General features: G+C 45.5%; 2 protein-coding genes across 2 annotated transcripts; one reads left to right on the forward strand and one right to left on the reverse strand.

Annotated features, from left to right (window-relative positions):
- tprn (taperin) lies at positions 1 to 24,173 on the forward strand. The gene is made up of 4 exons (XM_068732441.1): positions 1 to 2,340; positions 18,462 to 18,663; positions 20,186 to 20,310; positions 20,790 to 24,173. The coding sequence occupies exons 1-4, from the start codon at positions 136 to 138 to the stop codon at positions 20,850 to 20,852; spliced, it is 2,595 nt and encodes an 864-aa protein (XP_068588542.1). The 5' UTR covers positions 1 to 135; the 3' UTR covers positions 20,853 to 24,173.
- A 115-nt stretch (positions 24,174 to 24,288) lies between these two features.
- ssna1 (Sjogren syndrome nuclear autoantigen 1) lies at positions 24,289 to 26,698 on the reverse strand. The gene is made up of 3 exons (XM_068732453.1): positions 26,373 to 26,698; positions 25,356 to 25,555; positions 24,289 to 24,534 (listed from the first exon to the last, which is right to left on the reverse strand). The coding sequence occupies exons 1-3, from the start codon at positions 26,422 to 26,424 to the stop codon at positions 24,442 to 24,444; spliced, it is 345 nt and encodes a 114-aa protein (XP_068588554.1). The 5' UTR covers positions 26,425 to 26,698; the 3' UTR covers positions 24,289 to 24,441.

The raw sequence follows: 26,698 nt of genomic DNA on the forward strand, positions 1-26,698 counted from the left end.
GTGTGTGAGTGTGCGGTGATCGGTGCTGCAGGTACAGTCAGAGCCGGAATCAGGTTTTACAGCCGCACCGGACCGCGGCATAGCGCCTCAGAGCCGGCCTCTCTCCTCTTCTTCCCCTCCAAACAAACCTCCGCAATGTCTGGCGGAGGAGAGCTACGCGTCCTCCGCCAAGAGCCCGGGCAAGAGAGCCCGAGGATGCCGGCCTGGAAGCTAGAGATCTTGGAGAGGAGGAAGGCGAAGGGCGGCGGGTCTGGAGGAGCCGGTGCCGCGGAGACAAGCCCCAGCGGCGCGGGCTCGCAGCGGCTTAACGGCGAGCAGACGGGAAATGTGAACGGCAGCAGCAGCAGCAGCAGCAGCGGTAGCGGTAGCGGCAGCGGCGGACCCAAAAGAGACAGCGGACCGAGCGGCGGGTCCGGGCGAAGCTACACCATCACCACCGCCAGTCAACACTTCGCGAACAACAAAGAGCCGCGGCCGACGGACGCGGAGAGGACGACACCGAGGGAGGACAACAGACGTGAGAACCTGGTGCTGCAGGAAAGTCTGGGCCCGCTGGAGGAGAACCCCTTCATCAAGCTGGAGAAGGAGCGCAGGAGGCGACAGGACCGAGACAACACCGCTCGTCCGGTCCAGCACATCCTGGAGCTGTATGGCAGCGTACCCGGTATACGGACTATCCGCGCCGAGAACATTATCATAATTGAGTCGGACCCAGATTACTTTCCGGAAGCTGGAACCGGGTCCAAATGGCAGCAAAACGGCGTCAGTAGTTACAGCTCTCTGAACGACCTCCTGGACCGGAGAGGGAGTGCTGTTACTGAGATAAGAGCCAAGGAAGTGGTCATTTATGACACCACGATAAGCAAGAGCGAGGAGAACTTGAGCACCTTGGGCCGCCCTGATCATGAGGCCCCATCATATGAGACAGGTGAGGGTCAAGGCAGGGTTAGCCGGATGCTGCAGAAGTTTGACAGCAACTACGGGAAGCTGCAGAAGAAGTCTCGCAGCACGGAGAACCTGCTGGACCTGGACTGTAGTGCCAGCAGCAGGCCACGACTCTGGGCCAAGCCACAGCCAGATCTGGTGCCAAAGGCCAGGCCAGGCCCGTCTGTCAGCAGCCCGGGCAGCAGCCAGCCATCGTCGCCTGTCTTCCCGAGTCCTTCGTCTTCCAAACCAAAGCCACAGCCTGCTGTCTCCGAGCTGGGCAGCCCCCCTCAGCCCGTGTCTTCCTACCGTCAGCGGTTTGAGGAGAGTGGAGGCCATGGTGCCGCTGCCAGCCCCGGGGATGAGCCAGACAGGGGGCAAACCAAGTCCATCAGAGAGAGAGACTGGGAGGGCTCTGTGGGTTCACCCAAACCCAAGGTGCCATGCTCCCCAGAGACCCGTCGAGTACGTGCCGAGTCCCCCACCAGCCCCATCGCGTTCAAGGTGTCCCGCTCCTCATCTGACTTTGAGATCCGTCCCTCTGTAAAGCCAGACCTCACCCGAATTCCTGACGGGGACACCCAGGCACAGGCCCTCGCGAACCTGCGTCTGCAGTCCCGTAACTCCTTCACAGTGATCCCCAAACGCCGTCCGGCTGCCTCATCTGCAACAGGCAGCCCAGCGCCGTCCAGCCCCGTCAAGTCCTCCCCTTCCCACAGAGTGGCAGAGGTGCCCACGCCAGGAGTGCCAACCACCCACACCCCCATGCCCACCTTGACGCCCTCGAAGACGAATGAGGAGAAACTGCCAGAGGAGAAGGAGGTCAAGAGGCCGGTGAGGGTATCGAAGCCTGAACCATCTCCTCTTGTTGCCACGAGTCCTGCGCCTCCTCCGACCTCAGAACCTCGGTCTCCATCTCCCTCTCTAACCCCAGCTCCCTACTCTCCACCTGACCCGTCTTCACCCCCCTCTTCTCCGGCTGTCCCGTCTTCACCCTCCTTCTCTCCGGTTCCCTCGGACTCTCCAGCCCCGTCCCCCGTCCCCTCTGCTCCGTCCCCGGCTCCAGAACAACCCCCCGTGGATCAGCTGCCGGTAACAAACATAGACGACATTGAAGTGGAGCCCCAGCAGCGCGCCTCTGCTCCCAGCCCCATGCAGAGGAGAAAGGGGAACACCTTCACCGTGGTCCCTAAACGTCGGGTGGAGCCCGATGGCCAGTCGAGCTCACCTGAGCCCCAGCAGCAGGAAGCCTCCAGTGAGGCCCCACCGGGGTCCACGCCCCCACAGGCCCCCTACGCTCAGCTGGGCTCCCTGCTGAAGAAACGCTACCCCGCTGTGGAGGAGATTGAGGTCGTCGGTGGGTACCTGTCCCTGGAGAAGTCCTGCCTCTCCAAGATGGGCTCCATGGGCAAGAAGGTGAGAGCAACAAACTGAACCAATCTGTCTTTTTAAAAATGTTTCACACTCCGAGCATTAGGGACACACACACACACACACACACACACAGACACACACACAGGTGCTGCTAAAAAGATTAGTTGATTGAGTGATTAGTCAAACCACTTTGCTTATCAACTGACGGAAGTCACTTATCAAGCAAAAAGGCCTAGCAGACAAAAAACAAAATCATGTGAAGACATCACTTTAGTCTTTTGTAAAATTTTCATTTAAAAGACTGTTAATCAAAAAACACAGAAGACATCACCAGTGATGATGATAACCGTTATTTGCGGCCCCCCTAATTGCTCCATCATCGTTCCTCGATGAGCATAAGCGCTGCAGCAGGAATATTACCGTGTCCTCACAATCGGACGCACGGCGCGTGCCAAATCTTCCCGGGCGGATCATGAAAGTTTCCTCTGATCTAAATTTAGTAGTCGAGCGTCACACAGGAAGTAGCTTTTGTGTTATCTCTGTTTTTTGTTTTTTTTTAAATCTCAGTGCATGTGCCCCGCTTTTATTGTTCTTCATCCAAGCCAGTGCACTCCGCTCACCTGTGCTGTTTTTGTTTTTCAAGCAGCATCTCCACCTCGTGGGTTAAATCCTCCCAGTTGTTTTTCGGGAGCGTGTCTGCCACTGTGACTCTCCGCGTCCCATCACTTGACCTGCTCTCAGGGCCCTGACGCCTAAGTGGATTAAAAAGCGTGTGTTTACACAGCCACTCAGAGCGACACACGGCGCTCTTTCTCCTGGGCCTCGCCTCCCCTACAAAGCCACGTTATTTGTCACAGAGAGCATTATTGGGTTAGGTGGCCCTTCGAGCTTATCGACTGAGCATTCTCATCAAGGCTGTATTCAGTCCTCAGGATTTGCGGCGGTCTCTGAACCTGTCCCAGACTCTGAGGGACACACTTATCGGTTCTTTTTTTTTTTTTTTTTTTAACGATTGAATTCATCTGTGTTTTTGCTTGAAGCTGAGCTATTCCCAGGCCTGCCTCTCAATCATAATTAAATGATAACAGAGTTTGTGTTTTTTGGGGCGTTGCAGTTATCTCGCGATCATAATCAGATCGCCCGGCAAAGGTTCTTGCTGCAAATTGCTCCCGTTTCAAGTGTATTGGGGATTAATTAGATATCAGAGAATATTTCTAATTAATTAAAGGGAGTTGCTGCAGGCTGCTTTCAGACTCTGCAGCGGATCGGCTCGAGCGACGAAGATTGTTTTCAGCGTGGCGGTCGTTGTGTTGCTCCAAAGATCTCGTCCCCGTCTGTGGCTTGAATCTTGACCTCGAAGGTAACCCAAGGATCATCGCGGCGGTTCAGCCCTCACCCTTTCCTCTAAGCCTACTGTTCTCTGTCCGCGGAAGAGGAAACGTTTAATGCATTCAGTTCCATCACAACCCCTTCCCTCTGCGCTTTACAAAGCAACGCTCCACCTCTGATGCAGAATGTTTGGAGCCTTTTTGGCAGCCCTTCAATCTAGGCCCGGTGTCTCAGCCATGTTGGCCCCGCGGTCTTGTTTCCTTCACCTGTTCTCCTGTAATCCTCTGCTCTCCAAGTAAATCCAGCTCCCTCTTACCACAGGGGCACAATAAGGCAGGCTACTCCAGAGTTTATCGAGTGGAAACGGTGACCAGCGAAGGGAAAGACTCTGCAGTCACATCGTTAAAACTGTATCGCATTCGTACCGAGCGGGTTTATTGAACGTCAATACAGATGGTTACTTTTGACTTTTTGTTAAAGTTCTCGTATTCAGACGTTTTGTCTTCTTTTGTCAAGTGAAAAGCCTGTGAATATTTCTCAAAGTAAGGTATCAGTAAAGCTTTGATATCGGGACTGAAACTCTCATCAGCTGTCATATTGGCAGTTGTATGGAAACACTCAGCACTCAGTAAACACTCAAACACAGAACGCCATAGTTTTTATAGCTGCACCGTTACTTTAAATGTGAATTTCTAGATGATTTCCTCCACAGCTTCTTTGTAATTCTGCCTTTTTGGCCTCAGTAGAAGCTCTGGGACCGTAGCAAGGATTCTAAATACAGTCCTGTGGGTCTGAGTGATGCATGTCTGCAGATCATAACTTTATAATGACGGATATTTCGGCCGCTGACTTGTTGTGTGAGTAAGCCTCAACCTGGTGCATGTGTTTTCATTGCGTGCGCATGACATGCATGCAGACTACCAGTGACCATGAGACATGAGCTCATCCGGTCTTTTTGTCCTCGTCGCTCACAGAGCCAAACACTTTCTCCTTTTGTTGTCCGTCCACTCTTCTCGGTCAGATTTTTTTTTTCTTTCTTTCCTTTTTTCTTTTCTGGGCAGGGCTGCGTAGCCAATTACAAGAGCATCGAGGCTCGGCCCGGCCTGTATAATTTGTGCGGAATTTTTGTCCAGCGCCGCTTCAGTGTGAGAGCAGCCTCCGAGAATGTCCTCGGCTCAGCGCTCTGGTCTGGGATTGGGTTCTTTTTCCAGCAAACCCAAAACCTTTTTTTTTTTTTTTACGAGGGACTTGGCTAAAAAAGAATGTTCCATTATGCACGTCAGTTCTTAAGAATCAAACCAGATCATCAACTCTTCCTCTAGATTTTCCAAAAACATTTCACCCCATCCATCGCACTCTCTCGCTGCATGTGGGTGCTGAACGCTGGACCACATCCAGCGCAGTCTCATATACTCGCGTCTCTATCGCTCCACAAGCACCACTCTGCTTTGTGTTGTTTCCCCCTCTACCCATAGTGCACTGCTTTATTCCTGTGCGCTGGTGGTTAATAAGGTTTGTCCCCCTGGCTTCCAGCTTCCTGTGATCTCCTCCTCTCTATTGGGGAAGGAATTGTGGAAGAGCTATGTAGGTCAAGTGCAGCTTCTTGTACCGCAACACTCCCCCATTTGCATAAAATCGACTCTGGCTTTCTGGTGAAATACACAGACCAGGATTGACTCGCTTTCCTCCTGCAGTTTGATTGGAGTGGGCTGTCCTGGCTTGAGCAATATTCTTTTTAATTTCCTTTTGCGGTGGAAGACACCACTCCATCAAGGAGAGATTGAGCCGGCAACAAGACACGGGAGGGGGGTGGAGTGGTTTGTTTTTGAAGTCTCTGCTCCCTCTGACCGGTTATTATGGGAAAAGGGAGGCGGACCCATGTGTTTGTCAGCACATCAGAGAGAGAGAGAGAGAGATTTTAGGAGCTCACCCGCCTTTTTTCCAGTGTTGGTGGTTTCTGTGTATTCATGCAGATGAACCACTCAGATGACTAATTGTTTAAACTTAGGGCTGGGCGATATGGCCAAAATCTTCTATCACAATATAGGTCATTTCATATATCGATAACGATCAATGCATCACAATATTTCTTCTGGTATAAACAGTCTATATGACATACTTTACTCCCGTGTGAATTAACTACGTGACAAATGAGAAGCACGGAGTATTTTCTCATTTTATTAAGAGCTTTAGTGCTAAATAAACACAACAGTTTACTTCAGATGGAAAGAATAAATAGATATTTCCATAACTGCACACAATCAGATTAAGACAGTAGTTTGATTTCACTGAGTTTGAGTTAGTATGTGCTTGTTATTATGAATTTAGACGACGTCATTGGATATCTCATCGCGATACGATTCCACTCGACGCTAATGGTTGGGTTTGGTGAAGAGGATTGTGTGTCAATCTCACAGTCAAATACTATTAAAGGATTCCATTAAGGACTCCCCATCTATCGAATGTGTAGCCTGCTTGAAGCCATGAGATAGGGCTGTGGGAGTGCGTAGTAGGGAGCCACTGTCCTAAGTGGTGAGTGCAAACGTTGTTTATAATCATAAAAGATCTTTTGGTAAGGCATATGCGCTTCAGTAGCTGGGTGCAGGCATGGTCCCTTATACATCAGAAAGTGAGTCCAGTTGCACTTTTCACTTTTTGTTTTTTTTGAGCCCTTTATGACATCAGAGAAGATGCATTGAATGCAGTTAAGACGGTCACTGGAGTTCAATTATTGTCCTCATGATGCTCCATGTGGCACTGATGATGCAGAATGACAGTCACCCAAACTGTCCAATCACTGAGTTACCTGACCGCTCATGTGACTTCACGTTTGCTCCTGCTGGTTTGTCAGGTGTGAAAGCAACAACAGCACTATTACTCTGCTTAGTTTCGCTCAAATCCTGGATGCCTGTGGGATCCTGACTCTGTCACTTGATCCAATAGACACTCAACAATTGAGCCTAACGTTGCTGTTTGACATAACGTCCGACAACACTGAATCTAAAAGGATTGTCCAAAGGCATTTATTAGTTTCTGACTCACAGTGAAATCTCTGGATCTCTTTAAACAAATCACACACATTTAGGCTATTCTGTGTGGTCGTCTTTAACTATAATGTTCATTTACGTTCTCTGTTTGCTATAGTACTCAGTACATATTGACAATATGTATTGATGCCATGGTGCAGCAATGACGTTACAAGCTAGCGTGAACTGCTGCTTTATGAGAATGCTACGCTAGTCGTATCAAAGTCCTGTTTTTGCAGCATTGAGTACATTCCTCCACTGGGCATGCATGTGAAGCACATACTCTGTGTGTTCATTGTGGTTAAATGGCATACATACAACTGCAGGCTAAAAATACCCAAATCTAAATGGTTAAAAGCTCCCTGTAACACAGGAAGGCCAATGAAAGGGCAAACTCCTACATTTACATTGTGCGCCTGGGCTACAGGTGTGAAAGTCCATTGTGTTTAATTATTTACCACCCAGTAGACATTCCCTATCTCTCCTCCCTTACACTTCCTGAAAACCGATCGCCACACCCACTAGCTTTAAAAAAGAAGGAAATCATTTCAAAATAAAAGCCTGCTGCCCCTTCTCATGCATGTTTTTCTTTTTTTTTCCTTTATTGAGGCTGAGCTGGAGCAACAGGAGAAGTCCTTCAGATAAGGAGTGTGTTGAAGTTAATATTCACTGTTTAGAAACCAAGAGAAAAGCCTTGGGACAGTGCATTTTTTAACTTTGTTTTGGTTTCCAGCCGCTCCAGAGAAAAGTAGGAGTCTCTTAAGCTGCTAAAGGCTCCTCAGCAGCTACTGTACTCGCTAACCTTGTCTGTCTGACGTCTGGTGCTGGCTATGCAGTTTAAAGTGGATTTATCAGAGCTGCTGCGACTGAAAATAAAGTTGGCGAGAGACTAAGAGACTGATACTGAGAGCTGATTACGTTACGTTCATTAGGCTGACGCTTTTATCCCAAAGCGACTTACAAGAAGTGAACCCAAACCAAAACTCCAAGTCCATCGGTTTCTACAGCTGTGACTCAGTAGAGTGGTTGCTGGGCCCTCCTGGTCGTGAGGGAGCAGCGACTGGCAGTAGCAGAGAGAGTAGAGGACAGGCTGGGGTGTAGGATTTGACCGTGTCCTAGACGTAGGAAGGACCTGAGCCGTTCACCGCATGATAAACAAGGACCAGTGTCTTGAACTGGATTCAAGCAGCCACCAGCGCAGGGTGCGGAGGAGCGGTGTGGTGTGTAGGGTGATGATTCTCTTCTACAAGCAACCCCTTTCACATTACAGACAGTTAACTGATCCGTAGGTAATGAAAACACATTAGGCCAGCTTTAAATTCAGCTTTTGAAGTCTTAAAATGTTGCAGTTTCTCCTCGTGTACCGTTCTTCTTATAAGAAATGAAACTACGTTAACAGGTGGAGGATCTTCTGATGATGGTTTAAAGGTAAAGATGCTTTCATTTCGATTTGGAGAGAGACGCTAGTTCTCTTTTTTACGACTGAGGTCACTGGTGGTGCAAATATGGTTTCCGTTTGACAAGCTCGTCATTTCTTCCGAGGGCTCTGTGGCTGCAGGATGTGGACACACACACACACACACACACACACACACACACACACACACACACACACACACACACACACACAGACACTCATGCTCCACCGTGCCTAATTTCTGGCCCGTATGAATTCACACTTGCAGGTTTCCCACACAGGCCTCGGGGCCCATGCGAGCCTGCAAAGTCAGTTTAATTAGAATTCAGCCAGCAAAGCCCCACTATCGTAGTCATGTTTAATTCAGTGTGTTTGTCCACGTGTGTGTGTGTGTGTGTGTGTCTTTTAGAGTGCATGAGTAAGAAGATGAAGAGACTGAAAGCGGAGGACGTTAACAGAAGGGGCTTTTTGAAAGTTTATAAAAAGAAGCGGAGTGGGCGAGTGACAGAGAGGCAGGTAGAAACCACCGACTTTTCATAGCTGTAGCGTTTCTTTTTCCACCGTCGGCTGTGACGTGCATCTTTCCTGGATCAATTTGTTTGGCCGTCTCGATAGTTCAAAGGTGAAATCTTTGGTAAAGCCTTGATGACTGAAGAGTACATCCAGTTCTACTGTTCTTGATTACAAATGCAAAGCGCTGCCTGGAATCTTGGGCCGCATGCGGTGCTTTTTGTGTGTAATGTAAATGTTATTCAAATCCGTGGAGGCTGTACGATATCCACAGGACCTGACTGTTTTCGTGGTGAACAGGTCGTTGTGTCAGGCCTGAGATGTTCCGCGTCAGCATGTAAATCGAGTTTCGTTTTTTTTTTTGTTGGTGTGAATCATTGATGCTCCTTAATGATTTGTTGTCCTGTTTACATGATCAAAAGCCGTCTGTCTGACTGCCGCAGTTCTCTCTCTCTCTCTCTGACCGTCTGCCTCTACTTCCACTCTCCCGTTTCCCTTTGTCACATATCCATGGCGCCTGTCGCCGGGGCAACACGAGTCGTGGCCATTCTATCCTGTCATTAGGATTCCAGGATAAGGACACATACTCTCTGCTTCTCACACACACACACACACACACACACACACACACGTCGTTACGTCAGTGCTGATGTCGTCGGTTTTGTAATTGGTGGATACACAGTTGCCACGAGGAGCGTTTTGAGTGGACGGAGAGCAGCGTCGCATTAAAACCTCCTCTAATAAAGATGTTTGAATGGGTTTCCTGGTGAGCATGTTCTGTAATCAGCCAACTTAAATATGTGCGTCTGTGGGAGGAGACCCAAACAGCCCTCTGATGTTTGGGAGAGGACTGGTGTGTTTTCATGAGGCCCAGTGCGAAGCCGAGGTCAGTTATTTCAGTGCAGGGTTGAAAAAGTCTGTTTTCGTGTCTTGTATCGTGTGTATATATGTATATATATATATATATATATATGTACACATATATACACGTCTTTTTCTTCTTTTCTTTTCTTTTTTTTAAGCTAAATGTTAATGCTAGCATGCCGCCATGCTCACAGCGACGATGCCAACATGCTTGCTGATATTTATCAGGTTCACCATCAGCTAATCCGTACTAAACACAAAATACATCCCGGCCAAAGGGATGATCCTCCTGATCCACTTTGCCATTTGCCAAACTCCTAGAAAATATCTTTACGTCACTAAAAGGAAGCAGAGACATGTTTGCATACAGAGCATTGCAAAAGCGCCCCCAGAAAATCTTTGTTGTTGCAACATTTGGACTTCCTTCTGTCCTGGATGTGCACATTACCCACCTTATTTGGTGTGTGACGTCTTCACCATGTGCTGCCCTGACACCGTGTCGATCATTGACTCATCTCTGACCCAAAGTTCACGGAAACGAAAGCCTTATCACCGCCGGAAATCCAAATGACTGAAGAGCCGTTTACCACCAGTTCAACTGAGGAGCAATGGTAGACACGCCCACTGGCTCCTCTAAAATAAGTGATAATTACATTAACAAAGAGGTTCTGATCCAACATAGGTCATATAGACCCCAGAGAATATCCTTGATCCTGATCCGGTGTGGGATCCCGTCCTGTCCTTTTTGTCCTGACACTTTCATTCCACAGTCCAGAAGTGACCTTTTCCATATTACACGCCCTAAAGGCTCCCTCAACGCCGGAGTGTGGACGGCTGACGGGTTTCGATCCCCACCCTGCTGGTATCACCTTACATATGCAACGTGTGCAGACATATCTTTCTTATCAGCAGAACGTTCTTAGAGGGGACACAATATTGTTTAGACGGCTCCACAGGTCTGTTTGGGGTCTCGCTGACACAAGCAAGTTTTTTTTTGGAAATGTTGTCTCCTCTCCCTTCCATTTCTTATCAGTCAGATAATCCAGGCCTGGTAGCGCAGGGAGACCTAAAACTCCCCACAAAGGGCATACTATCACAGCAGTGACTCACACGGCGGAGTGAACACAGATTTCTATTTTTTTCACATTTTGCGCCGCTCGCTGCCACCAGCCACCCACACTGGAGAAGGAGCTCCCACAGTTGTATCAGTGTGGACGATCGTAGCACTTGGAGCACGTCCACGTAAACACTGAGCCGATTCAACCTAATGCTCGATGGGGAGTCTGACGGCACCTACGCAACAGTGTGTACGTTTGTGACCTGATTCCACTGCCTGGGTCGCGGCTACAGGGTGTGTTTTTTTTTTTTTTTCCACTAGGTGTGCACTGACCTTTCACTGACATGTTTTGGGTCGCCGACAGCCTGAAGGTCTGATATTTGGGTTGGAGCGGGACACTGCAGGATTCAGTCTCTGCATAAGTTCTTTTGTTCGCCGTTTCTGTTGTTGGTTTATTGAAGGCAGTCTGCTGCCAGGGTGTGTCTTATTGGCAGCTGTTGGTGCCTTTTCAGTAAATTGCTCATAATTACTGTAAAGAATGTGCTTAAAGGTGTGAGCGCGAGGTTGCACCAACAGTTGCTAATGATTTCAAACCGATCTGGGCTCCCTTTCGGTCTGGAAGGGCTTCGTTCCTCTTACATTCAGCAGGAGAGGCTTGTGTTCTTGCAGTGTCGTGGCACAGAGGAGTAATCATGACCGTTAACGGCACATTATACGGTGCTGTAAGTTACCGTCGCTGGTGCAGCATCGCACTAGTGAAGCCTGTTTGTGGTGATGTGTTGTTGTGTTTTGGGACGTCTCACAGAGGTGAACCTCATTTCTTTCCACAAATACACCACCACCTGTCTCCTCCATGTTTGTCTGGACAAAAATAGTTTGGGTTCCAGGTTAATTTTCTTATTCAAATATCTCTGACGATCGTTCTCTTACTGTTCTTCCACCGTGTTTTCTGAGCATGTAGCTCAACGACCCGGCGGCAGGAAGTGCAACAAGTGCATGGCGGTTTGTTTGTTTTTTGCCCTTTCAGCTTACCTACAGGCTGCCTAACCTTATTGGTGAAGGTCATTGGGGATAAAAGGTATGCCTGCAGACGTTACTCAGGGCTGACAAAGCTTGTTACTACTATGCTTTTCAGGTTAATTAAATCAGTTTAATCTTCTTTTTTTTTTATTAACAGTTAATATTTGTCTGTGTCTCTTTGAACTCGCAGAGGTGAAATTGATACTGACAAAGCAAACGGTCACGTGCAACCCAACGCGTCCGAATATTCTTTTACTCTTACTTTACTGCCGCGGCTGTAAAAAGCTGTTTGGCGGAAGAGTTTCTATTCATGTCATAAATGTAGGTCACGATAAAACCATTTTTTTTTTTTTTTTTTTTTTTAAAGGAGCAGAATATATTCTCCATCCGATCATTAATGCTGCAGCCACCGCTTTGTCTCCCCAAAACGAGGCCCTCTGGTTCACACCAGGTATCCCAATTTACCAGCACAGTGGAGAGGTGCGCCGCACGCTTTGTTTGAGTCCATGTCGGCTTTATTATCCCTCTGTAGTGCAGCTGCGGTTAAACTCCTCATCCGGTTCATTGTGGTGCCGTTCTAATATTATCTACCAGGCTGGAGATTACCTCTAATCACCTGGTCTGTCTCCTCCGAGCAGGTACGCAACATTAGTCCTTTTTTTTAAAGGGACTTTAACGTGCGGCGTTAGGCACCCGGCCCGTGGCAGAGATGCTTTTGAAATACTCCGGTTGTTGGATGCACCACATGCATTCAGTGAGCAGGTGCACAACCAATACCGGCACGGCCGTCCACGACCACGCCCGGTGTCACCTGGCCCCGCTGAGATAGATGTGGAAACGCTTTTTGATGAGACGCACGCCCAGTGAGACGCACGCTGTGTAAACACAGACGCTCACATGCTGCTGCTGCTGCTGCTGCTGCTGCTGCTGCTGCACCCTACGTTGTGAGCTTGCGCTATTGTGTCGCAGCTCCACTGCAACCAAGCGGCTTTGGAGTCCAACCCCATCAGCACTGCCGGGGAGATCGCCCGTGTGCGTGTGTGTGTGTGTGTGTGTGTGTGTGTGTGTGTGTGTGTGTGTGTGTGTGTGTGTGTGTGTGTGTGTGTGTGTGTGTGTGTGTGTGTGTGTGTGTGTGTGTGTGTTCATTCAGTAGGAACCAATTTTCGCCAAACGAGGACACGCCATGCAGGGTGGCCTGGAAAACATTCCTGGCACTGCTCCCATCTGGCCTATTGGCCGCGGCACATTCATGAAGACATAATCTCTCTTCTTCCTCTCTCCCTCCCTTCTTCCTTTGTCTGTCCTTCCCCACGTCCCCCTTTGTGCCTCGTACAAAACATGCAAACAACAACAAAATAGAGCTGATGAAAATGTTTTTGGGGGGAAAGGAACCTGTGGGGTAAATATGATTTGCTCAGCTCGGCGTCTTCCCTCATCTGACGTCTCGGTCTGGTGCTGCTGCTGCTGCTGCTGCTGCTGCTGCTGCTGCTGCACCAGCTGCTCCAGACTCTGCAGACAACCACAGTCCTAACAAGTCCGTTTCATTTTGTATTCAGCTTCAAAGCCCCCTCTTGTTTTGTTTTTTCAGCACAAGCAAAAAACAAAAAAAAGAATCCACCACAGAGCTGAAATGATTCTACTAGCTTCCTGAACAGTTTGATTGTGTCGCAAAGATTTCTTTTTTTCTCTTTTGTTTTATTTTGAAATCCTCCCTCCCATTTCCTTCATTTCTCCCTGACTTTTAACTCCTGTTTTATACACAATACAATATAGACATTACATTTGAAAAGTAATAGGAACTCAAACAATATCATGCTTTGATTTAAGATCTGGAGGCCATACGTTTTCTTCCAAAGCTCTCTTAACTTATCACAGACACAGGATTTGATTTACTTTACACAAATAACCCACACATACATATATTGCAATGATGAGTCATATGTTGTACATGAAGGGGCTGTCTGTGTATTTAAACTGCCTGAACCCATAGTCATAGTTGCAAGAGCCCATTTTAAATACTGGTCTTATTGGATGACTTGCTACATTGAAGTACCTGTTTTAATAATAACAACAACCTAATGATAGCCTGCTATAGCAATGCATTGTCTACAAAACATAGTGTGTTTCTTTCGGTTAAGGTCTCCTCCTGAACAAGATTTTAGCTGTTAAAGTTATATTAACGCTGGCTGACACAAAGCAACAGCCTCACACACACACACACACACACACACACACACACACACACACACACACACACACACACACACACACACACACTTCACAATCAGTCTTTGATGATATAAAACAAAACCAGAATAATGAGTCAGTTGTTGGTGGCCTGTTAATGCCGCAGCGTCCCGTCTGAGCTTCCCGGGGTGAATGAAGAGGACAGCAGGGCCGAGTCGGGCCCCTATTGGCCCCGTCCCACAGCCTGAGGACAGAAGACGAATCACTTCTGCCTCCATGATGCAGGCTTTTGTCACTGAGATGAAAAAGAAGCCACAGCTGAAGCTCAGCCACGAGCAGCAGCAGCAGGCTGGGATGTATAAAGATCACAGTTCCCCTCCCTCCCTCCCCATGTTTTAATGCTCCTCTTTCTTCACCTCTAAGTTGGATCAATGCTGCTGTTAAAGCAGCTGAAACGTAAAGTCAGAGAGAGGACACGGACCGAGGCACCGCAGTGAAGTCTCATGTGAGGAGAGTGCCGCTAGACAAGACGAGAAAAGAAAAGTGATAGACAGTGAAAGAGGAAGCGAGCCCAGCGGCTAGCCTGATTTATTGATGGACTTGCTTTTGGCATCCAGAGACTTCCTCTAAGACAGGATGCCAGTTTAGCAAGCAAAGGCTTTTCATGGTGTAAGAGTGAACACAGGATCCCAACCAAAAAGAAAAGAGAGCTTTTGGTGCTAAAAATAGGCGACGCCTGGGACTGAGGGCCCTGTTTAAAGACGGGAACATAGTGTCAATATATATTTATACACAGGATTTGATTTGTTTTGTGGATTGTACCGTTACTGTGGATGAATGCTAATGTGGAAACGTAGTCGTTGTTTTGTTGACAATCCAGTGAGTGAAAAGTGAGATCTTTCAGGGTGTCTAAACTAAAACCATCCCATTAGTCTAGCAGAAGATGTTGATAGTATTTTTTTTTTTTTAAATACCTTACCATGAAACTTGAGTCAGAAATGTAAAACAGCTGATGTAGCTGAACGTGGTGGCTCAAAACCCCAGAAAGCACACACTCCACATTTAAAGTACTGCTCATTAGGTGACATAAGTGAGTAATTGGTTGAAAGGTTGCGGTTGTAAGAGCTCCATTGTTTAGTTGGCAGGGTTCACAGGCTGTCCTCTGAACCCTCGTCCTACTCCACGCCGCCTCCTCAAGTTTCAACTTATTTATTGTCACGTGCACAACAATTACAGAGCAACAGTCGTTGGCAATGACATATCTCAGATCTCAGGCTCCCTCCAATAATGCTTATTAAATATGTATGAAAAGAAAATCATGCAAGTAAAAAAAAAAAAAAGAGGAATCTGAGACATGGAATAGTTAAAAGTTAACATATAGGAATACAATATATCCTCTATTAAATATAAATACAATGTGAGCACCAATGTGAAAGCGAGAGGATACAGCCTCCTCACTGCTATCGCTCCTCTCAATAGATGTGATTATATTAATGTTCTTTCTTTATCAGCTCTAATCAGATATCAGCAACTATTAATACATCAAAACACCATTAGGAAGGAGGAGATAAGTGGAAAACATTTCAGACCTCATCCGACGGGATACCTGAAATGTTTCAGCCAGTTTAAAGAGATGATTGATTAAAGGTGGTGTCCCGTAGATCCTTGTAATAATATATAGACTCTCCCTAGATCCCCAATCAGTCGTCTGTGGACCCTTGTTCTTAATATATTGTCCTGAACCTAAGTACCCTAGTCCTGAATCTATTGGCCCTCGACCTTAGTCTACAGACTTTTCTTCATCTATAGACTAATAATAATCTATAGACTCTCCTCCTGAATCTATATAGACCCTCATCTGGAATCTGTAGACTCTCCACCATCTAAAGACTCGGCCTGAACCTCAAGACCCTGATGTAGAGTCTGTATACCCTTGTCTTTAATCCATATACCTGTGTGCTGAACCTAAAGACCCTTGTCCATAGTAGTCCATGTTGACCTCCTGTCAGCTGATGTCATTCACATACAACTGGAAATATAATAGGACGCATTCAGAATGCAAAATGGTCTATATATTGTATAGATTTTGAAGGGCTTTAATTTTGTAATGCTACATCGGAATGTCCTGGTTCTCTCTGAGTGACACCTTGAGGTGGTCTGCTATCAACCTGAGGGGAAATGATTTTGTAACTATGCACCATTTCCTCTTAATAATCGTCACGGTCTCTGAACATATGAGACACACTGGTTTTAAACTGTCCGTGGGAAGAATTAACCTATAAGAGTTTGTTCATTGTTTGTTAAAGACTCTGGTCTCTCTGGTCTCTCTGGTCTCTCTGACCACTTCTCTCTCTTTGGAGAACGTCACGTGAAACAACTTCTCTGACTCACAGAATAATGCTCCTGCCCTTCGTTCTCTTTCCTCGTCTCAGCCCCGTGTGTGTAAATCACTCACTCGAGTCAGAAACGTGTCAGAATACCCATATTTGATTGACTGAGCTGCATCACGTGATGTGATGTACAACGCATGTAATTGGTCGGTTTGTTTCCTGGACCACTGACCGAGTACCGTAAAGGCTAGAAAAGCTGCGCCGGTTAAAATATAGGCGCTCCATCAAAATGTAATAATTCTCAATTATCTATCGGCTTTAGGTCCAGGGTCCGGATACAACGGTGTCTGGGTCCGGATCCGGGCCGCGGCCCGCCTATTAGTGACCCCTGATTTAGTCAGTCATCCTATCAGAATTATATGCTTTGTAAGGTAAATGTGTTCAAACTACTACTTCATCCTTCCTTCCTTTTTTCCTTCCCGTGTCATTGAGTAAGAAAACTTGCGCTTCCATGCTTCCACGTCATTATGACACACACACTCCTCCAGTGTGGACCCTGACTGGTCTTGAGTCGGAGGTGGCGTTGCTGGCTCATGGCCTTGTGACAGAGATTAGGGCAGATTTAGATCAGGGCCTGCAGAGTAGATGGAGCCAGGTACAACATGTTAAGAGCAGTCAGCAGACGTGGACAAACATGCTGTTATATGTGTGTGTGAATCGGCTGTCACACCTCCATGACGAGTGAGGGGAAGTAATAATAACCTAGTTCAGAATACATAAATGGTAACTTGGTAGAAACCGTCTGTGGTCCGATTTGTGACTGACAAAGAGATAGAGGAATGCTAATGATAAAAGTTTGTTTTCCTTTTCGTTAGGTGCATCAATAAAGTTGACAAAAAAAATCAAAACAGAGGAAAACACCTATATTATATATATATATATATATATATATATATATATATATATATATATATATATATATATATATATATAGACAGTAATCATCACTTTTTCTAAAAACGGACAGATGTTGATTGCTCAAAATGTCTGAATGCACTAGTACAGTCACTCAAACCATATGGAAGTGTAATCGTAGCAGTAACCCGTCCCGCTCTTCCTCTGAAGGGACGAGGCGTCTCCTTGGAGAATACATGCCAGTCCGTGAGCTCGCTGACAGCTTAAACCCGCCGAAGCCTCCGGTGGCAGAGTTTGCCATTCATGTTGGATTACACAGTGCAGCAAAGTGCGAGGGCCCGTCTCACCCCACGGCTCCGTGTTCGCGGACCACTGAAGCATTGCCAAAAGCAGACATGTCCTGCGGCGAACGCCCCGAGACGATCAATCACGGGCCCCGGGCTCCTGCGTGGCTGCCACCTGTCCCGCTCAAAAAAGGACACGTAAAAGTACAGGACACGCTAAACAAACTGCAGCTGGCTCTCCAAGAATCCCAATTAAAGGCTCTGCTGAATAGGTTATGAGGGATATGTCGGTGTTGAGCTAAACTGGCATTGCTGCAGTGTGAGCGAAGGGCTGAGTCACGTGATGGTGTTCAGTGTAGAAGGTTTACAGAGCAATAAGGAAGTAATAAGTAGTTCATGTTCACTGTGCTGTAAAATCCCTAGAGGAGGGATGTCAGGCTTGTTTTAAAAAAGGTTTCTGATAACTGTAGAGTTAGGAATGAAAACAAGCTTGTATATATATATATATATATATATATATATATATATATATATATGTATATATATATATATATATATATATATATATATATATATATGTATATATATATATATATATATATATATATACATATATATATATAGTCATACTGAATGTACAACTGAGCACATGCCAGCTGCTGGTGAAGACCATGAGAAGTGGTTGAAAGCCCTGGGAAATGTTAGTAAATGGACCTTGATCTAAGATTATTTTGGAGTCACTATACCAAGTGTGTGGATTTGAGGGCATCATTTTCAGTTAACTATCACTGTTTACACTGTGGTTGGATTCGGGGGGGTCAAATCTTGCTTGTGGAGCCCCGTGTAAACTGACCAAAGTGGCTGAGGTGTGAACAGTGGCCTTCCGGGGGAAAAATCAATCTTGTGAAAAACAGTAGTAAAATGTTTCTTATCGTCTCCTTTTCTTATTTTCCAGCAAGCAACATAAAAAAACACAATAACAGTAACAGGCACCGGTCCAAATTCAGTTTGGCCGGTGACTGGTGTTATTTTCTTTGTCGTGTTGTCAGGGAAGCGAAAATAAAATATGGAGGCAGTGGAAATCAGCCACCATACAACACAAATGGGGGGAAGAAAAGCGAAAAGGGGAAGATTATTGCCAAATCACAGCGGTTCAATAACATGTCGAAGACGATAGATAATCAGTTATTCTAATCTGTATTTCTCCGTCTGTTTCTTTTGCAGCTCAAGATCTCATTCAATGAGTCGAGTCTCCAGAGTACGTACGAGTATCCGTCAGAGAGCAGCGCGTGGGACAGCGGGGACGAGGACGAGGACGAGAAACCCGACGGGATTGCGGCGGACGAACAGCCGAGCATGGTGGGACGCATCCACATCCCGCGACCCAGTTTCACCGGCTCGCTCACCCACTCGAACAACAGCAACGGTGAGACGACACGAAATGTGACGAAGTGGAGGAACGTGTGGGTTAGATTTCTCCTGCAGATTATTCATGGCCCCAAAAGGATGATCCCTAAAGATTTTCTTGGCCCTCTGACCTTTCTTTTGATACAAAAATCTAAATTTCTACTTGTCCAAGATGCAAGTCTACAACAAGGTACCTTGAAATCTAATGGCCTAGTCTCTTTATGGTCACTGCTGATAGTCCTGGTCCCCAGAGGCTGAATCCTGTATTACGTTTTGGCTGGTGACCCTCTGAATCTAGCTGTCAACCATTTGGTCAAAAGTCCTTGTAGTTATACATAAATCTAACTTTGTTGGCATAATACCTTTACTACTAAGCTATTTAGTATGCCAGACACATATTTAGTATGTCTCAATACATAATATGTCAAATTCAGTATGCCAGAAATACCAGGATGTCCTACCAAAATCAGCATGCATTTCTGGATAGTCAGACTCACAATCCTCTGCGTATAAACAAGTTCAAGGTGCGATGTTTTGACAAAGTATTATTTACCACTTTGCATTCCCATGATGACTCGTTGATGACCAAATAAAAAGACGAGTGAGGCAGTAAAAACCTATTTTTGGTGCCGATGACACCAGTGTTATTGTTTAACGTCCGATACGTGGGCAAGATCTTGGATGACGGGAACAGGGATACTGTTTTACTTTGTTATTTTATTCCTTCCTGTTTAGAAATAGCAGCCTATCCTTAAACAGCTGCTTTGTAAAGCTGTTGACATACAACTTAAGCTGAGGCTGAGTCACAAGGGCTTCTGGAGCCTAGTTCTGTGGTATTTCAAATGTCTTTATGTGGACACCATTGTTTGTTTGTTTCAGCCGCAGAGTTCAGCCACAGTGTTGGGCAATCATAGAAAATGCACGTAAAACTATTTTTTTTTTTTCCCCTTCTTAAAGCTGATGCACAATGCTTGTCATTAGTCTAAATATGAAGGGCCTGTGTTATGTCCGTTTGAATAACATGGTCTTATCTGTAAAATATAGAATATTGTATGACAAAGACTTTGCCTATTTTCTTTCTGTCATCTCAAATCTACAAAGTTGTCTGATCAGGTCCTTGCTTCATTATTACAACATGACTGCCCTCATGCGGATGGTGGAAGTGCGACAGAGACAGACAGCGTTAGACATGATGACAGAGACCTCTAGTGGAGAAATTGTGGATCACATGTAACTAAATGTGTTCTGCAGTCCTTCAGTCTTTTCTTCTCATTTTTCCCAATTCGTTTTAGATGAACGTTGATTGGAGGCTGATTCAGATCGAGTGTGTGGACGGGCGACTCATTAAGAACTGAGAGCAGCTTGGTGCACCAATCCTTTAGAGACGTCTTTAACATGTATTTTATTTTTTTCTGCAATAAGGGAAAGGTACAAGCGCATCAGAGTACAGGATTTAAGATTGAAATGAATGAAGATTTGTGGCAACAATACAAAAAAGGTTCTTTACATTTTAGTGATGCATCGTGTTTTATTGTCCGCAGACCTTTCCAGCTACATTCCCAAGCACTCGGTGGACTTCAGCGCCTGGCAGGAGCACAAACATGAAGAGAGTGTTTACCAGGAGGACGCCACTTCCCAACAGACACAGACGAGCGAGGAGGTTATGGTGAGAGAGAGAGAACTGCTCCAGTCATCAAACGGTTCACACCGTTTCTGTTTTACTGTTTTTGTTTTGGGGCGGTGGGGCAACCCTTTTTCCCTTTACATTATGGATGGATTATTAAATATGGATTGTGCCTTTCAGTGTGCGGCTTCATGTCTTAAACTCAGGTCTTAGTGATGTAGTTTTTGTGGTGCAGTGTGATCAGAATATGGTTTCATTTTGTAATATTTATTTGTGATAATTTCAGTCTTGATCAGGAAACCATCAGGACAACGGTCTTTAAAAGTCTGAAATGTTAGTTGACAAATGCTGTCACAACCTTGTGTGTGGAAACTAGCGCTTAGCGAAAATGAATCAAACAGGTCAGGTGTGAAAGAGTACGTAAATCATACAAGTTTGGATGATTTTTGCCAAAAAAAAACCAAAACGGAAGGGGGAAAAGAGGTCTGCTTTATAATGACATCTTTGTCTTTTGTCCTCAGCTCACACCGGCAGACAGCTCGTCCCTGTCCGACTACAGCAGCGAGCCGGCCCTTTACTTCTGATCCGTCGGACCGATCAGCTGTACAGTAGCATCACACCTGTGGGACCAGCCTGCAGCCGGAGCCCGGCGGGGTCCGCCACTCCTGGGCCTGGACTGCCTCCAGCTCTACACTCCAGCCGTCTCTAAGCACATCTTCCTGATCAGACAGGAACGTAGACGTAGTGGGTTTTTTTCTGTTCCTTTGTTGTTGTTTTTTTTCTCGCTGATCTCCTGCCACGGAACCGCCACACGCCACGTTATCGACCGCCTATGGGAGCAGGTGAGCTGTTTCGATTCCCACCTTCTTCCTGACCTGAAGCGACACATCCAAAAGCAGCTGGACTGTGTTTCCCCCCCCTACCATCCCCGGACAGTTGATCTGTCAGCCTCCCTCCTCATCCTTGCTAAACTAAAACACCGGACAGGATCAAGTGGATTGTCAGTCCGCCGTCCCCCCCCCAGACTCTGGAAGAAGTTCACTGGCTTCACGTACGCCCCCCCCCCCCCCCCTTTCCTTGATTCTCTGCTTCCAAGTCTCCTTACTTCGGGTTTGTTGGAGAGATGTTGACAAGCGAAGGAGCTTAAAAAGCGAGTGACCAATCTCCTTACAAAGAACAGGAAGCCGCCAGTGCCCATGTGTAGGAAACGCCACGGTGACAGAGTTCAGTGTTAGCATGGAAACATGTCGGTAGGACGTGGCGTCTGCTTGTGTAGATCGCCGGCACACTCAAACACACAAAAACACAAACAAATTGTGAAAGGGTGCCACAAATGTAGTTTATTTTTTGTCTTTTTTTTTCTTTTTTTTGTACCTGCATGTTTTGATTTGAGCCATCAGCTCAGTTGGTTCTCTTTTACTGTAAAGCTTCTTTATGCCTTTTTTGGTGTTATTTTTGTATGTTTTCTGGCAAACTTTTGCTGTAACGAAGCTGCTGGAAGTTCAGTATGAAGAGCCTCAACAGCAAGCAAACTTCAACGCACTCCCCTTCTTTTTGTGGCGAGGGAGGGAGTGGGGGGGGGGGGGGGGGATATGCAGCCAAGGGAAGATTTCTGTCGATCGGCAATTTCTGAGTACACGCTTGGAAAAAAAGTGACCTTGGCCAATACCGTCTGTACGTCCGTATCGCTGGTGACAAAAGGAAACCATCGCACTGTAGAATGGTTCTGTATATCCTCTTTCAAAAGCTGTTAGACCTTCTGACACCTTTTTGTTCCTTTTTCTGGCTTCTCGTGTATTTATTCCTGCTTAAAGTTGAAGTTTGCATGTCTGAGACCTGCTCGTGTACAAAAAAAACAAACAATTTTGTAAAGACAAAGTTGCCGGTGCGGAAGGACGTTTTGTTATTGTTGTTGTTTTTTCCAGTCGGACCTCATGTACTTTGACATTCCACGGAGAGAGAAAAAAAACAAACAGCCGGTCCATCGAAGTAATGACACGCAACAGCGGTTATGATCATTCTCAATGTGGCACGTTTGTAAGAGCGAATGCAAGACTGTGTGTGTGTGTTGCGAGAATATGTAATGACTTCTTCTTTTTTTTTTTCTTTTTTAATTAAGATTGTTTTATATACAAGAATGCACCAAGTTTCCAGATGATTTTCTTTGTTGTTTTTAAAACTCATGATGCCAAGTGATTAAAAGTGTTGCTGTAACGGCCTCACATTCATTCTCTACACGCCCTTCAGCCAGTATTGTTGTACAGTTTCTCACAAGTACTTCTGTCTTTTCATTTCTCCAATCAAGATGAAACGTGCTGAGTCCTCAAGGTTGGAGTTTGCTGTTAGGAGACGAGGTGTTTTTCTGTCTTTGTTCGTCTGGAGTCTTGGATGTTAAATGTCTTCGCACCGTCTTGCTTTTAGCTTTGTGAAGGAGCAGAGCGGAACAGAGGACACGTGCACTTAAAACAGCGAGACTAGTCTAGTTGAAGGGTTTTTGTTTTAAATCGAAATGAATGAATGGCATCGTGGGACAGAACTCTGCAGCTGTACATGATGAACGCACTGCCGATGAATGCCACATCCACCTTTTTTTTTTTTTTTTTACTGTTTGCCACAGCCTTGCATCAAAAGTCTTATGATTGTCGGCCGTGTCGCTGTGACCACAAACAGAAGCCCGAGTGTTTCCCCACACAGGTTCCAGGGCTTCATCTTTGTCCTCAAGTTTGACCAGTTGAGCTGAGGTGTCTCTTTCCAGCTCCATACCAGTGGTTTTGCATGTTTGAGCCCATTTAGTACAATTCACAAATACTTTACTGCTACCTGTTTTGCAAACCGTTCTACTGTGGTTAACAAATTTGAATGTATTTCTTTTTTTTTTTTTTTTTTACACATTCCAGGTGTTGGTTTCCACCCGATTTCACATGTTATGAAAATTCACCAGTAGACTCTTGCTTGTCTTGTAGAAGTCATCACAAGAGAACATCAGGTCCCTTTACTGTTGCGTCATAATAGGCTGGGTATCATTTCAAATAACATTTCTATATAAAGTGAGCCTTTTGATACCGTTCTCCGATAAAACCTTTCAGAGAAAGAACTCCACTACAGACGCATTTAAGTCGGTACCAAAAACTATTGATGTTCAAGATGCAGCCCTGTAAAGTGCAGAGCAGCCTTTTTAAATGAATCTACATTATCATAATGTGATGGTAACTAATGCACCTGACAATATTCAATGTGTGATTCATGGTGATGGATCACACAACTCAACACAGCTGACTGATACATTTTCATACCACGAGGAAATGAATGGAAACCAATGGCTGCTTGAAACGTCGGGGGGGGGGGGGGGGGACCCAGTCAGGAACAATGAAGTACATGTGATTTGTAATTAAGAAGCTCAAAGTCCCACAAACACACTGGTATGAGTCTTTAAGTTGACGGTCACATGACACGCCCGTGGATCCGTCCGTGGTAACTGCTGCCTTCAATGACCAAAGCAGGACGTCTGCTCTTTGTGGGAATCTTAAGCTCTCTCGTCTCTCTGTGAACCGAAGGACCAAAAACACAGAGGGACTTCTCGTCTTAAAAAGGACAACAGCGACACCTTTCCTGGAGGCCGGTAGCGAGACACTCGACTTGACTTCTGAAGTTGTACGCGAGGCCTCTCACCGCAGCGCTTCCCGTTGCAAAGCCAGCGGTTTGCGTTGTACACACTGTAGCGACTCTGTGGTAGAAGCTCCATCTTGTTCCTTTTACCCCCCCCCCCCCCCTGTCTGTAAATCTACATCGCAGCAGATGTGCTTACTGTAAAGTTATCGTCAATGACTTGGGCAAATAAAACTAAAAAATGAAGTGATGTCATACTTGTACAAATGAAAGCTCAATAAATAGAAGCCTTGAACAAATGTAAATACTGTATACGTGTCATGTGTCCATCCGGAGAAACAACATTTTACCTTTTTTTTTGTCTTAAGACACAACCCAGTGGTTATTTTACAAATATGTCACAAAAAGGAAGAATCCTGGAAGTAACAAACATTTATTAGATTTAGTAACGTACGATAAATTAGTCAGACGTATTACATTTGGTCCGGAGTGGATAAACTGTTAAAAGTGCAGAGTCAAGAGTTGCTGTTGTGGTCAGAGCGAGAGTTCAGCGAGCTTTCGTTGCCTTCAGCGGTCCTTCCTCCGGGGCTCTGTGGCTTTACTGAAGTTTCCTGCCTCCTGCTTCAGGACGTTCAGCAGAGACTGGGAACTCTCCAAGATCTATAGGGGGGGGGGGGGATTCTAATTAAATATACTGCAGATCCTTAAAAGTAGAAGCAAAAACATGACTGTATACACTGTAAAGGCAATTTAAAAAGGGGAGCAGGCCCGGCTGACTGTCTGTTGTTCTTTAATAAGAGCAGCTTCACAGTGTCTGTTTGTAGTGATTAGTGGGAGTGCTCAGGGAAGTGCCTGTGTGACATGAATCTGCTGCAGGAGGACATCGTCACGGTGCACCAAAAACAAATAATGCTGTACCAAAAGACATTAGCCTGTTGACAAGAAACATGGTGAACTGTGCAGAGTGAATATGAATTTGTGAGCGTTGGAACGCAAGAAACATCTATTTTCATGAATGATTCATCTGATTATTTTCTCCATAATGCCAGAAGATTTTTTTTAAAGAAGCTCATCTCAGCTGCTCAGAGTTCCCAACGTCACGACTTTACATATCTTGCTTTTTCTGACAAAAAAACAACAAAAATATTGAATTCACAATAATATGAAACAGATTAACCAGCCATATCCAATGGAAACAAAGTCGTTTCAAAAGACCATATTTCCCTTAATTTAAAAATGTGAATTTTATAAGGATTGAAAACTATCTGTTGATTATATATTTCTTTCTTTCTTGATGACACTGAAAAATAAGAGATTCTAAAATGGTCCAAAAAGGTTGCATGGCCCAGAATTGACATGTATCAGTGTTGCTCAACAATAACAATAATTTAGACAGTCAAAACACACACACACACACACACACACACACACACACACACACACACACACACACACACACACACACACACACACACACACACCTTGGTGTATGCAGCCTCAGTCTCTGCTATAGTTCGGTCGAAGGTGGAGCGGGCGGCGAGTCTTTGAGCCAGGCTCTCGTTGACTCTGCTCAGCTTCTCTGAGAGGACGCGGATGTCGTGCTGCAGCCGGTCCTTCTCCTCTTCCTCCTGCTTGATCTGATGGTTCAACTCCTCCCGCTTGGAGCACAGGTCCTCGATACCTGACGGAGACAAAAAGGTTCACTACACCGGAGCCTCGCTGGGCCAGCTTTAGGCCAGTGACGGACCAACGCTTTCCTCCGTAGACTGAATATCTTTGAGGTTCTGGACTGTTGGTCGGACAAAACAAGCAATATGAAGACGTTACCTTGGGCTCTGAGAAATTGTGAATTAGTAGGCTAGATGATTAATTAATTTTTTTTAAAAAAATCAACACATTGGAAAGAGAAATTAGAAAATGACATTAAATAAATAATTGTGAGTCGCAGGTATAGCACATTGTAAAAAGAAAAAGTATCATTAGTGTCAAAATCTCAGGTAATAATCAAACAAATTTAGTTTACTATAAATATTTGATGTGCAGTAATATCACTAATTCATTCATTTAAGTACAACTCATATTGCAAACTGTTGTGTGTCCCTGCATAACTGATGTGAGCAGAGGAAAATGCTGCCGAGTATCTGAATTAATTCTTAAACAGATATTTTAACTACATATCATTTTTGGGGCAGTTTTAAACATTTCTGATCATTATTAATAAAGAATTCAACCTTCAAATGGGGCCTGGCAGAATAGAAGCAGGTAAACCAGCATCTGATAGGGACATTGTTTGCATTTTGTTCATGGATCTCTATCAGAAACTGAAAACACGTTGACTGTACATTCGTGTTAAACCTACTCCAGGTCATCAGATCGTGCAGCATTAGCATGTCCGTTGTTGGTCTAATATTAAAGTCTGCACACCCGTTAATCCCCAGCATCACACTACTTGCATTCATCAATAGAATCATTGAATGACAAGTTAATGAGTAACTTACACTTGACCAGTTCATTGTTGTAGGTCTGCAGAGCAGCAGCTTGCTGGGTCATGTTGGATGTTAAATAACCGCCGAACTATAATCTTCCACCGCGGCTCAACACTGCTTAAGCGAGTTAACTAACTATTTATCTGAACTCCTGCGGTCGGGGCTAGCTTGTGATTCGTCTCACTAAGCTAAGCGCGTCAGGACTGAGACATGTATCCGAACATACAGATGTCTTTACTCATAAAAGTGTTTTGAACTAACGATGAGTACCCGTAAGAGGCGGGTTTCCCGGGACAACTGAACGAAAGATATTACCGGAAACGATGCGGATGTACCAA

Source organism: Cebidichthys violaceus, unplaced genomic scaffold (assembly GCF_023349555.1).
Source record: "Cebidichthys violaceus isolate CVI_PGR_0920_01 unplaced genomic scaffold, fCebVio1.0.p SCAF_59, whole genome shotgun sequence".
In the NCBI taxonomy this organism is placed as follows: domain Eukaryota; kingdom Metazoa; phylum Chordata; class Actinopteri; order Perciformes; family Stichaeidae; genus Cebidichthys; species Cebidichthys violaceus.